Source organism: Anarhichas minor, unplaced genomic scaffold, assembly GCF_050575085.1.
Source record: "Anarhichas minor isolate MPS153535 unplaced genomic scaffold, ASM5057508v1 ptg000026l, whole genome shotgun sequence".
In the NCBI taxonomy this organism is placed as follows: Eukaryota; Metazoa; Chordata; class Actinopteri; order Perciformes; family Anarhichadidae; genus Anarhichas; species Anarhichas minor.
Window position 1 is genome coordinate 1034357 of NW_027466472.1, and position 13604 is coordinate 1047960.

At 43.1% G+C, this 13604-nt stretch overlaps 1 protein-coding gene across 1 annotated transcript in view; it reads left to right on the top strand.

Annotated features, from left to right (window-relative positions):
• LOC142959481 (ephrin type-A receptor 4) overlaps positions 1 to 5840 on the top strand; it is a 53962-nt gene extending 48122 nt beyond the window's left edge. The window contains exons 17-18 of the mRNA XM_076100763.1: positions 1122 to 2389; positions 4197 to 5840. Of these exons, the coding sequence (XP_075956878.1) occupies positions 1122 to 1236 (115 nt within the window). The 3' untranslated portion in view covers positions 1237 to 2389; positions 4197 to 5840. The remainder of the gene's footprint in view (positions 1 to 1121; positions 2390 to 4196) is intronic.
• Positions 5841 to 13604: the final 7764 nt, after the last annotated feature.

The window sequence follows — 13604 nt, forward strand, 5'->3', positions numbered from 1 at the left end:
CGGCCAGCCAGACACAGCAAAACACTACTGTTACAGTGAGGGAATCATTTTAAGGAACTGGGACATTTTTCTTTCCGGTAGTAGAAAGAATTAGGCTGAATTGCTCTCTGATTTGAGGAAGACTAAGATGAAGAATGAGACTCTGTAGTTAACATGAGTTATTCCAGCACTGAGGGAGGAATTAAAAGAACATTTTACTTTTGAAGAATTTTGAAATAAATTGAATAAAATAAAGATAAAATAATCCTATATTAGTCCCACAGCGGGGAAATTTGCATATGTAATAATAATAATAATATATTTTATTTGTATAGCGCTTTAAAAGGTACTCAAAAGGCACTTTACATGGTAAAAACAGAAACAATAACAGTAATAACAATATAAACAAGGCAATGTAATTCACTCTGAGAGGAAATTAGGAAATATTTAAATTACACAGGAATAGAAAAAATTCAATATTGTGTGAAATACATTTCTGAGCATTAGATGAGAAGATTGATGCCACTGTCATGTCTGTACGCTGAGTAGTGGTGGTTAGCGTAGTTTAGCATAAAAACAGTCTGGTACATAATCTGCCCTGCAACATTTCTACATTTTAGAAATGAAAATGTTCTTTCTCATTTATTTAATTAATAGATAAAAGTAAAAAATGACAAGTTGTGGTTTCACAAAGGGTTAAGTGCTACACTGTGCGACTGTGTAGTTCCGACATGAAGCTAGCTGTTCTTTAGCCAAGCTAGGCTATTAGCCTGCTGGCTGTAGCTTCACATTCAGTGAACGGATATGAGAGTAAGCAAATACGTGTTTCCCCCAAAGTATCAAACTATTAAACTCCTCTACGATTGGAGCAGAATCAACATGTGACATCTTTTGCAAATGTGTTAAATGTTTCTCAGTCTCCGTCACTGGTTCGTAATAATTTTGGCTATTAAGATTAGAGGATCAGGGTTGCTGTGTTGGCAAGTGGAATTCCTTATACAGCAGTTATACTGTCGGGCCAGTTTCCACTGGAAGGCTGTGAAATTCATCATGTGGATCAGTGTTTGTTATTGTTGTCCCCCGTCCTAAAAAGGCCCTCTTTCCCTCCCCCCCCCCCCCCCCCCCCCCCCATCCTTTTGCAGGGACATGGCTCGTATAGGCATCACCTTGGCGGCGCACCAGAACAAGATCCTGACCAGCGTCCAGGGAATGCTGTCCCAAATGCAACAGATGCAAGGCAGAATGGTTCCCGTCTGAGAGATTTCAACCAAGAAAAAGAGGAAAAGGAAGCAAAGCGACTTCGTTTCTTATGAAAAAAATAAAAATAAACAAACAAAAAAGATTAAATATTAAAAAAAAGAGACAAATAAACTCTGAAGAAGTAGTTTACCTCATCCATGCACTTTAAATTGGAGCTAAAAAGATGTTGATGAAGAAGAAAAAAAAGTGGTGAAAATGGCACTTTTTTTTTTTTTTTTACAAATCAGACCATTACCTTCCCCGCTTTTCTTTTGTTTTGTTGTTTTGGAGAATGGGACGTTTCTGTCTGCAGCATTTTTGAATAGATGGAATGGACGGCTGGAAAAGTGCTTCCGAGAGGCCAAATCTGGAGTGCCTTTAATGGTCTGGAAGGAGAAGCGAGGGGGGTGGGGGGGTGAATCGTACCTTTCGTCCTCCTCCCGGCCAGAGTGTTGTTTCTGGAACTTTCTTTCTGGAATAATCCGCGGAGCAGATTTTTTTGATTTCCTGTGACTGTGTTTATTGTACATGAATATGTTTCTGTGGGACTCGCAGGCCGCCATTGTTCTCTCTTTCTCTCTCAGCTGGATCTGTTTGATATCTCACGGACAAAATGGAGGATCCCGGGCTGCCGCACGTAAACAGTGAATCTCTGAGAGGTTGAGGGTTGGATTCCGAGGGGGGGGGGGGGAGACGGCAGTGCAGGGGAGGGGCTTAGTCTGAGCAGCTTTTTTGTGTTTTTTTGCTCTGTTCTGGCCTTGTTTTTCTCCCAGGACGCTGTATTTTGTTGCCCTCAGGACGTTGCTAAGAATGTCTTTGATCTTCCAGAGGAGCCTTCCCACTCCCCTGTCTTCTCAAAAAAAAAGCCCCCCTAAACCTCAGATAAACACACTATTTGGATTCTTCCATTCATCTCCCCATCTGAATCAAATCCCCGGGCCCCCCCCCCCCTGCAGGACCCACCGACTCTTCCTCACCACTTTCGATGGACAGCTGTTTGGACCAGTTGAGTTGGCTTTCCTAATTGGACGCGAGAATGAAGGAATGTATTGGCGGGATTTCTATTTGGACGGACTGATTGTCAGTACGGATGCAGAATGAATCAGAATCATCAGCGTCATCATCTCTGAGAAAAGAAAACACACAGAGGAATACTCAAACCGGCATCCAGGTGAGGATCAATGCTGTTTGATTTGTTTCTTACTTAGACTCTCCACTATTAACACAACACAAACACACTGCTTAAACCTCCCATTATTATTGCAAGTAGCAGCCACAGAGTGCCTAAAAGATTCATTAGACCCCCCTCCCTCTCATCACCGGCCCCTCAGCTCCAGAAACTGTGTTAATTAACAAGTGGGCCGCGCCACCTCAGGCCGCCAGAGCAGATCAATAGCCACTGGTCTGTGATCAGTCTGCGGGCCTGATGCTGTTGGCATGTTAATGAGAAGAATTAATCAGCCGCCGACTCCCAATCAGCCGAGCAGAGCCCGCCAGAGCTCAGGGAACACACTTTCCAGGGAACAGGAGAAGGTGCTTTCTTTCTTTCTGTCGCGCAAACACACGGTCGATGTTCTCATGGTAGCAGGAAGGTTTCAGGAGTCACGCTCTCATTTTGACTCATTGGAACCTATCGGGTGTTGTTCTCTCTTGACGTGGCCAGGTTTCCATCTTGGGATTTTTCTGAGGAAAAGATGATGATTACTAGCTCACAGGTTAGGAAAGCACGCCGTTGGCTCAGTAAGCAAGCTCAAGACTGATCTCACCCACTTACATAATTGCTTTGATTTATGTGACGGCATTGATTTATTTGTTTTATTTAATACAGCTAGTCGCCACTTAATTAGGTTCTGTAAATCTAGCTAAAAGAATGCAACAGCCCTGCAATAAATCAATCTCAATAATGTTCAGTTTCTATTGTTTATAGATGTTCGAACTACATTTTGAGTTCATTTTGGTAGCTGTAGTTTGTGATGGTGTTAAAAAGCACTGCAACTTACAATTAACCTAATTAATCTGCTTTATTAATTATGTTCTGTCTCTAAAATGTGAAGAATCCCTTTTTTATAATTTCACAGAGCGATGGCGGTGTTACTAAATAGCTCATTTTATCTGATGAACAATCCCGAAACCAGACACAATCAAGTATCTCTCATATATGATGAAAGAAAGCATAAAGTCATCACATTTCAGAAGCTAAAATCTGCAAACGTTTTGCATTTGTGCTTGAAAAATGATTGACACGATTAATCAATTATAAATAAATAATAATAATTAATTTACTAACAGTTTTAGCTCGACTGGTGAATTGTGTTTCATTATACGGAGAGCTTCTAATATTTTATATTCAAAAGTAAAGCAGTGTTTCAGAATAACAGCATTTACTTTCTATACACAGATGCAACAACAAGCTGCATAAGGCTTTTTTAAACATGAAACAATAGTTAGATACTAAAAGTCAATGAGCTGTGATTAATCATATTCCTGCAGGAGGAATGTTGAAGGCTTTATTTCAGTTGGCAGCACAAGAGAGCACGGTGCGGTCTCACTGGCTGTTGAATCCATACCAGTGTTCATCTCGTACACGAGCGAGTTAAACGTCCGTTGGTGCGTGTTCGATGCGTGCCAATAAGTCAAGGGCATGTTTCAGATATTATGTACACACAGCAGCATGTGGCGCGCACAAGTTAATACATCGTTGCCACAAAATCCATATTTTCCCCCCGCGGGGCGGCCGCACGCACTCTCTCTGGATGCTCCGGCTTCTGGCATCGGACTTTGTTTAGCAGATGAGTCGAATGTTCCATCGGGTCTGGAGCCGGAGAGCCGTATTGTTGGTCAGGACTGGATGCCAAGCAGAAATTGTTTATATTCAAAACCGCCATGACTGATGCAGCCTCTCTCTCTCTCTCTCTCTCTCTCTCTCTCTCTCTCTCTCTCTCTCTCTCTCTTCCTCCCGCTTTTTTTTCTCTCCCCAGCTGCCGCTCTCCATCACAAACGGGATCCCGCTCTGGCTTCGCCGCGACCAGAATTCTTCCTCTTTGTCTTCCTCCTCCCGCTCTCCCCCCTCCGACTCCTTTGCGTCTCCTACCGACGCCGAAGGTGAAAACAAACAAAAATCCCATCCTCAAGCGTCCGGGACGTCGCACCGCCACAAACACGCCAACTTGACAAACCTACGCTCTCGTGGCCGTCCAAGCAATCTGCTGGAATTACTATGAATGATTTTGAGAGCTTGAAAAAAAAAAAAGAGACAATAAGAAGAATGTAATATAATCGAGAAGCCCTGCTCCAGCGGATAATGTACTTTTATTTTGAAAGTTACATTTTATTTTATTGTTTTTTTATTTTTATTTTTATTTGTTTGCATGTAAAGTAACAAACGTTTGATTTGAGCGTGCGAATGTGATGACACGGGTGTGTGTGTTTGTGTGTGTGTGTGTGTGTGTGTGTGTGTGGGTAGCGGTATGAGTGACAACGTCTTTGAAGTACTATCAGTAATTGTGTCGGTTTTCATGCCACTGTCGAGGAAGAGAAGATAACAGACGTATTGTTTTTGACATGAAAAAGAAAGAAAAGAACAAACCCTGGACTGTTTTTTTTTTTTTTGCTTTTTTGTCGTTCAAAAAAAAAAAAAGGGTTGTGTGTTGCTCCCGTCGTGCGAACTACTTACTCAGCAACAGCATTTATTACACAGCTTTGTTGGAATGGAGCTCATTCGCGAGCGGACACACCGGAGACAAAGAGTGTCGAGTGTGACGAAGAGCCTCCCGTCCATAGAAACACTCCGAACTCAAGACGAGAGTTTTGGACCCTCCGAAGCTCACGACAAGTCGGGGAAGAAATGTCGGAACCGGCTCTATTCTCTCTCTGTGAGGAAATGGGGGCAGTTTAAAATGAAGCACCTGTACACAACAAAGGATCCGAGAAGTGAGGACAAGGTGTCTAAGAAGGGAAATCTGTTGGGTTACTTTTTATTTGTTTTTCCAGAGCACATCATACAGCTACAGGTTCAACCCAATGGACTATATTCCTTTTTTTGTTCCTTTATCACTTCAAACTATACTTATGCGAATGTTTCTGAACTCGTAAGTGACGCTTGATATAATACAACAACACCTCCGTCCTTAATACAGCTCTACAGCTCTTTTCCCTTTTTATTGTTTAGGCAACGCGTCGTTCTTTTTGGGTTTTTATCTATCGTGAAGAAAAAGGACCTGTTTGGAAATATGCAAGACTTGTTGGGAAGGAGAAGGAAACCAGAATGTACTGTAAAATACTTTTTTCCTTTACTTAAATGTTGGACGATTTGAAAAAACGAAAAATGAAGAAAAAAAAAATAACAAAACGCAAGAGTTAATGTTTGTCATTGTATGCCTTCCGATGCCATATGATCTAGACATGTAGATCTAACATTCTCTCAATCTTTTTTTGTACTTTTTTTTTTTTGACATGATCATGTTTTTTTGGCTTTGTTTGTTTTTTTGTTGTCAAGGAGCTCTAGGTACATGTAACTTATGTCATTTATTTATGTCCTTTTATATCTAGTTTGTAAAATAATAGCCTAAAGTGAAGAAAATAAAGGGGTGCCAAAGTGCATTCTTAATAAAGTAGAAACCATATGACGATCTCCCTGCCTCTCATTCATGCACACACACACACACACACAGCTGATTACCTAACTATCGTGCATTGATTACTGCGTTTTATGATTGCACATAATGGAGCGGTTACGTAACAGAAGGAAGAGGCCGAGGTAGCGCATCAAGCAGCTTCTTGGCCTCCTTTTTGCCTTTCTAATTCTCACTGTCGCTCACTGTAACCTAAACACACAGAATAAGAAAATGGGTAGTGTGTATCGTCTGCAGCACATGCTCGTCTGATATCATGACTCTGGACTCCAAGACTGCTGGCCCTGGAGCGGCGGCGAGCACCGCTCACTTGCTGTGTTTGTGTGGATGTGTGTGTGTGTGTTCAATCAGAACAACATCTGCTTCCTGCTCTCACTTCCAGCAGCGATAAACCACTGATTGTCCTGAGTCTTTGATAAGGGCCCAGGAGGGAGAGGGGGGGGGGAAGGATAGTTTTAGAAATGGAGCTCGAGACAACGTTGAGCCAAACAGCATTTTGCACGTTTCCTGAGAAATCACCAGCACAAGGCATGCATACATTAAAGGTTGTGAAGTTTGCAGTGGGAGATGTTCATTTCGAAGGGAAAGTGTGCCTCCTTCACAGATTGTTGGCAAACTAAGAGGGGAAAAATGAGAAAAAGATTAGCGAGGCTGAGTTTGATGAATTTGCCCTAAACTGAGAAGGTTTTTTGACAACTCGCCATGGTGCTTGAACACTCAAAATAAATGCATTCGTAAAACATGCACGTATGGACGAGGGTTATTTTACCTTAAACATCCAATTATTTTTCAAGATATTTCACTCAGGATCACAAAGTAATAAAGTTATTATTATAAAGTCAGGTGATCACAAATATCGTTAGGATTCATCATCTGGGGATGCTGCTAACGTGGCTAAAAAGAAGAAGGGGGATGGATTGTTGCTGAAAGAAACAGACGGCGAGGGGAGCAAGACAAAGAAAAGTGCTAAATGCAGCAAGAAAAAGTGAAGAGGAAGAAACCCAGACAGGGGGAGTTTAAGAGCGCAGGTCACACGGAAAGTAAATGCTGGCCGTCTGCTACACTTGGCCAACCAAAGTAAGCGGAGTCATGTTGAAAGTTCAGGTACTGGCCACGAATCGGCTGGAATGCTGCCTCTCTCTTAACAAAATCAGCACAATTCAACACCTCGTCAGTGAAGCTTCTCCTTTAACTTTATTCTCAGGGAGATGGCCCAAGAAAATGGGCTCCAAAATTAAATAATGTATCTGATTACATTTTCAGGTTGTAGCTGGAGTGGACAACTGTGTCATTTGGGTAAATACTAATATCTGACTGGACATCTTTGGTTCAGGATCAGGGCCAAAATAACCTGATTGTATTCCCAAACATAGTTTATTTGTCATTGCCACAATCTTTCCCCAGCCCCAAACATTCCATATTTCCAAACTTAGGGATTTGTGGGCTCTTTAAAAGAACCATAACACTTGTCTCCATCAAGCCTCAATTCAGTGAAGCATCTCACACTGGCAGCCACATAAAGAGGCTTAAATAAAGACCGAGTCAAGAGACAACAATCCTACCGCTTCTGATCCCCCCCGGCACACACACACTGCTAGAAGCCTCAATGCTTTTGTCAACCAATCTAATTAAGAAACCTTCAGGTGAAGTGCCAGCCCTTCAAACTAGCTTAACCCCCGCCGCCCCATACTGTCACCGCAACCCATTTCATTGGGTCACTTTGTTTCATAATTCAATTTCCTGATTCGAAAGATAGAACCCCTCCTGGCCCATCCTCTAAGCCAATCACAATGGGGCGCCAACCCTCACACTGACATTATGATTACTCTGTCCTTTGTGTTGTCATTCTTGAGTACGTCCTTAAATCCACACAATATGATAATCCATAATCCAAAAGCTTCAATCTTAATCCCCACATGCTCTCAACCAAAGTCTAGAGTTTTCTTTTCTTAGCTCTCCAGGTTATTGGTTGGCTTTTTTTAAGAGGAAAACTGACTGCTGTTGTGAGGTATAAGGGAAATATTTGACGGGGGAAAAAAAGACAAAAGCTGGGGAAAGAAAAACCACGAGAGCTGAAAGCTTCAGTGGGAAAATAGCCGGGCAGAGACTCTCAAACGTCTGAGCGTATTGATCGAGAGGCTTCCAGCATAGAGTTGACCTTGCGTCTGGTCTACCAGGTACTTTTAATGGACAACACAATTGCAGTGACACACATAAAGGGCCTATAAAATGCCAATGTCGGAACAAAACGGGAAGAAATTCTGGCAGCATGACAGAATGTGTCTTAATTTAGCCGTTTGAAACCTCTCTGTTCGCAGTCAAACGCTTTCTGTGTAACCACCAAACGTAGCTCTGGTTCAGCAAACACCAGAGGCAGAAACTATCGCAGCCAAACACCCGACAACATGAAAAAACACTTACGGGAGAAGCACCCTCTCTTGGTTACAACCCGGCCTAAAGGCAACTTTTTTTCTCCCCCCCCAAAGAGTCTCATGTGAGTGATGGAAACGAACGGGAGACGAATCAGAATCAGAGAACAAAACAAACAGAAATAGAGCTCTGAGCTGGTGAAGACAGAGAGGAAAGGGAGAGGAAAGCGAGTCGAGATTGATGGCTGGCAACTTTAGAGACAACGCTGATAACATGTTTCAGTCGAGATTTTTAAGTAATTGGCAGCAGATCTGAGAGCATTTACTCAAGGATGCTTGAAAGTCAAACAAATACGCACCAAACAGATGTCTATACGAGAGTCTTCAGTGAAGACTTTTCAAAGAGAGCAGTGGAAAAAACAGCAGCGAAGACGTCCCCCTAGATTTTTTTGGTCGGGAATTCTAAATTTCCTCTCTTTCAAAGCTTTTCTACCCACTCTAGCATCGTGTCTCTTTGGATGGCAAACTAGGCCTGATGGTTGGTCTGTCCATCCCTTTTTGTGCTGATGTCAGTATCTGAACAACTTTGAGTTGGATTGCTTTGAGACTTGGTAAAGACTCTCCTGTGCCACCAGCAATTGGAAATTGTGTTTGTGAGTGAAATGTCTTGACAATTATGGGATGGTCTGTGACATTTATTTCCCCCATGAGATGAATCCTACTGACCTTTCCTCTCTTGTCTCTCCACTTGGTGTCTTCATGTAAACTACTCTTCTCTTCTTCACCCTCTGTTTGTTTTCTTTCAATTTTGCACCTGCCGTAAAATAGAAATGTATCAACACGCGCACTCACTCGCTATGAATTCTCTGTACAATGAGTGGATCTAATCACAGTTGGACATTCCACAGACTTCGTACCCGGGAACCTTTAGGTAAAGTATGTTTATGTCCAGTCCTAATGATTCGGACATTTGCGTTTATCACATATAGTTCCACAGGCTAACGCCTAGATCATTCCACGGTGAGAGGGCCTTTATGAAAAGTCTTCTTCTGTAATGGCTGGGAGTCTAAACTGGAAGTTGGACATGGAGGGATGATGAAGGGGTTTTAGGGGGGGGGATCTGAATGAAGTGACTGAGAGTTTTTTCGGTTTATGAACTCAGTATTCACCACCTTATAAAACACGCTTTTTTTCAAACATGTCATGGCCCTCAACATCTGTCTAAAGGTTAGAAGGACGAAATAGAAAGACATTTACGGCAAAGCCAACCCATGTGCTGGTTGAACCATGTGCTGCTTTTCTTGAAAAAACGAAATCCTTTGTTTGACAGTGACGATTGCAGCAAACCTAAATTGGTATGTTCCACTCAAGGCCTAAGTCACCAAACCAACAAGAAGAAGAGCCTTTAAGTAAGCAGCCCTTTGCATCTCTCCCCACCTGCTTTGTGTGGGAAACCGTCCCTCTCCAGGAGCATAATCTACAGTGATTGTTGGTCTGTTGGGAGAACGTGGAGCTTTATCGGCCCCACCAGACTAATCTCACCTCCCGGCCAAAGGGTGCCGGCGGGTGGCCTGTTCCCAAATGAAGGCGCAGGGAGGTCACCTACTTGACCACTCAATCGCTTCTTATCCAGATCCACCAGCAAGACTGCTGGCCCCACCTGATAGGCTGACCTTTGACCTCACTCTACACACCACAGCCGAATCCACACACACACACACAAACATGTTAATCTCTAGTGCAAACCACTTTCCCTATGCCACCGGGCCTCATGGTCTTGGTCCCCTCTGCTCACGAACTGGAGGGTTTAGGAGTGAAAGTGCGAGTGGGTGATGTGGCTTTGGCTTCCATCTCCGCCAGCAAGATGAAGGTTAATCAAGTCCACCCCTACCCTCCTCTTCCTCCTCCCCTTCTGTGTCTGTTCGGCGGCCTGATGAAGGTCCAGCCGGCTATCAGCTCAAGCAGAAACCTGGTTATCACAGTGAAATGCAATGTTCAAAAATCCCCTTGATAACTGCCTGATGGACTGAGATAGACAGACAGCTACTTATAGAAAGACAGAAGGAGGAAAAGAAACCTGTAGATGAGAGGAGAAGTTGGGACACAGCCAGGTGATTCACTTCAAACTCTTTGCAAGAACCCCAAAACCCCTTTTTTGTCTACATTTTATTTAAAAAGTTGGGATCAAAAAAAGAGGGAAAGAAAGAAAAGGCACCCCGTGACACAGCAGCCATCCATCATCTGCTGGTTTGAGCCCAGCAGTGAGAAGAAGGAGCAATAGATTAAAGGAGACAGAGAGCTCGGGAACGCCGTGGAGAAAGTATGGGCTCGGGGATTTTCTCCGTTCAGCGCAGCGTCGGCCTCTGGACTGTTGACAGCAATGAGATTCCTATCACAGCTCACATGTGGGCTACAACACATGAAAGCCTCCACACACACACAAACATGTGGACACGTACACGCACACACACCGTCCACAAGGTCTTAATCCTCAGTTTTCAGCAGGCTGGAGAATGGAATTAAAATAGCACCCATGCCAGGGGATCATGGTACAGCGCTCTGTGATAAGATCATGAATAGAGACGTACAGTATGGAACAGCCCAACTCGTCTGTGTGGAACATTTCCTTCATGCCCGGCGGGGTTTTTTGTGAACAAGGGATATATGTGTGTCTGTGTGATACAAGATAACGCGGTCTTGTGTTTTGCGTTTAAAAAAAAAAGTATTACAACGACTACAATACTACGTAAAAATGATATTACTACTGTTGGTTATGTTTGGTTTTAATCAAACAAGATACACGTAACACACTTAATAAAATATGTACAATACATAAAATAAGTAACTGGCAAGGATAAATGAAAAGATAGGTTAAATTAAATTAACTAAAATAGTGTAAAACACAAACAAAATATATGATGCATAAAACTGAAGCATGACACATAATAAAAACACTAAAAAGTGAGAACTTACAGCTATAGTGGTCCTGATTACTACCACTACTCCTACTGCTACACAGGACCTTATTTTAGCAGCAGCGCATCAACCAGGGCCAGCAGTGCACTGGCCATCTGTGTGCGGCGCTCCGTGCACAGGTGTGGAGAGAGGAACAAACAGGTGGTCCTGTTTTTACTTTGACTTTGGGCTGATAACAGCCGTCTCAGAAGCGCTGAGTCGGGCGTAACGTCAATACTGCTGCCAAACACTTTTGTTAACAAGAGCCAACAAGATACTTGGAGCAAATGTGCAGCAACAATATGTTCAAAACTTTAGTTTAACACCTCCCGGCCAGTAGATGTGTTTAAACCTGCATGAAAAAGTCATTTGGAGCCCCATGGTAGCCGAATGGTTGCAGTGCATGCCACATAACCGAAAAGCACTGGGTCAACACATTCTCGTTCCACACTTGTCAAATAACTCAGTGCCCCACAGCTTCAAACTAAGACTCTACCTCACTAGATTCAGTTTGGCACGTGTCCATTTCCGCTTGTTAACATGCATACACTGTTTTTTCATCGGACTCTTGGCTTGGTTAGGATTAGGCAACAGGACACATATTCAAAGCGCAGTGCCTTTACTTACTATTCACTATTATATTATACTAATAAACTATTGTTATGAGATTATATTATTGAATGCACACTGTACAGTGATGGTACACGTACAGTATTTGTACATTAGCAGTGCACATCTATAATTAATTGTATATGTTGCTGGAATTTTATAGCAGATGTTAAAAGCGGGTTAAAAACGTTTGTGTTCTCCATTGTTTTTAAGTTTATATGAAGCACCTAAAGCACTTTAATCGCCTGTGTATGACATGTACTTAATACTAAATAAGCTTTCTTGCCGTTTCATATCTGGTTGAGCCTTTCCACATGTTCATTAGAGGCCATATTTTTCTCTCGTCATATGATGTGTGTTGGCTTTGAAATGAGTGCTCGCCCCTCACGCATAAAGAAAAGGGGGAGCAGTCTTGGTTGAATCATGAGCAATAAAGCCAATCTTTTCATGGAGCTTTTTAATGTGAGTACCAGATTATTTTGTTCTTCTGCAATCCAAAAACATGCGTGTTACATAAAAGAGGATCTAAATAACTCATATTTACAACATGTCTGTCGTAGCTCTGTGACAAACTGCTGACCTCTCGAGGGTGTTTCCATCCCTGCTGCACGATGCCTGCTGGGATTGGCTCCAGCTCCTAAGTGATTCTAAATAAGCATAAGACATGATTGGAAATTAATGACTTAAGAAATTGGCCTTTCCCGCCACGTTCCTCAGCATTTCCTGCCGATTAGAAATCAACAAAAGCTACAGAAGTAGCGATCACACAGTGATCTAATATAGTGATATATTCGAGTGATATAATTCGCTGTGTAGCGGGAGTTTGTTTTTCTGAAAAAAACAACATCAACAATGCTCAGCATGTATTCTTTGGACAGTGAAAATGGAGTACTTCATAAAGCTGTGTAATAAGCGGGGCTGGTATTTGCCTGCATATTTATTCGCGGCCCTTTCATCCAGCCTCGCTCAGCTTGCCTCCTTACATGCTATTTAAGACATCGTTCACTCTCTGAACTGCAGCGCCAACCCCCCCCCCACACCCCCCCACACCGCCACAGCCCGGGCTCCTCAACCCCCCTCGGAGTGAGGGATTCTGGGGCTGGGCCGGGGTTCCTCACCCATACACGACCCCATCGACTGAGCTGCTCTCCGCTGGCTAAATGATTGATACTCGCCTTGGCTAACTAGACTCCTGAGTCTAAAAACAACTAAGGGCTGACTGGCCAGTCGGCTGCAGCGTGTGTGCATCTGTGTGTGTGTGTGTGTGTGCGCATGTATAATCAACCCGGGAGACTAAGTAAAAATACGTGAGCAGGAATGAGGCGGAGTGTGTTTGTTTATGTTTGTGAGAAAATGTGCTCGCGGGTATAAAAGTTTAAAACAGCAAGCCCTTTTGAGTAGTTAAGGTGTACACATATATTGGGGGGAGTGTGTGTTTGTGTAAGGCACAGCGCAGCGGGACTTTTACAGTATCACGTTTGCCCTCAGATCCCGACAGTGCACGTACATTACACAAGCTCTTTGGTGTGGGGAAATGTGTCTGTGTGTTTTTTTTCGTTTTAGCGTATAAATTTGACTGGCTGACTTCAATCGAGTGGGACCGCACAGCAAGTAGTGGTGGAGTCAGGGCTTGGTCGTAATGAGGTTACAGTTAGGCTAATTGAATGAAGTGCTTGGTGCTTTGGTTCACCGGTCAGCCTGCTAACGCTTTTTGAACCCCTGACACTGATCGTACAGTCCATTAAGTAGCTCTAAAGGGCCAACAGCCAACATGGCATAGGTCACACAACAAGTATAAAGAAAGAGCTTAACCTGCAAATAG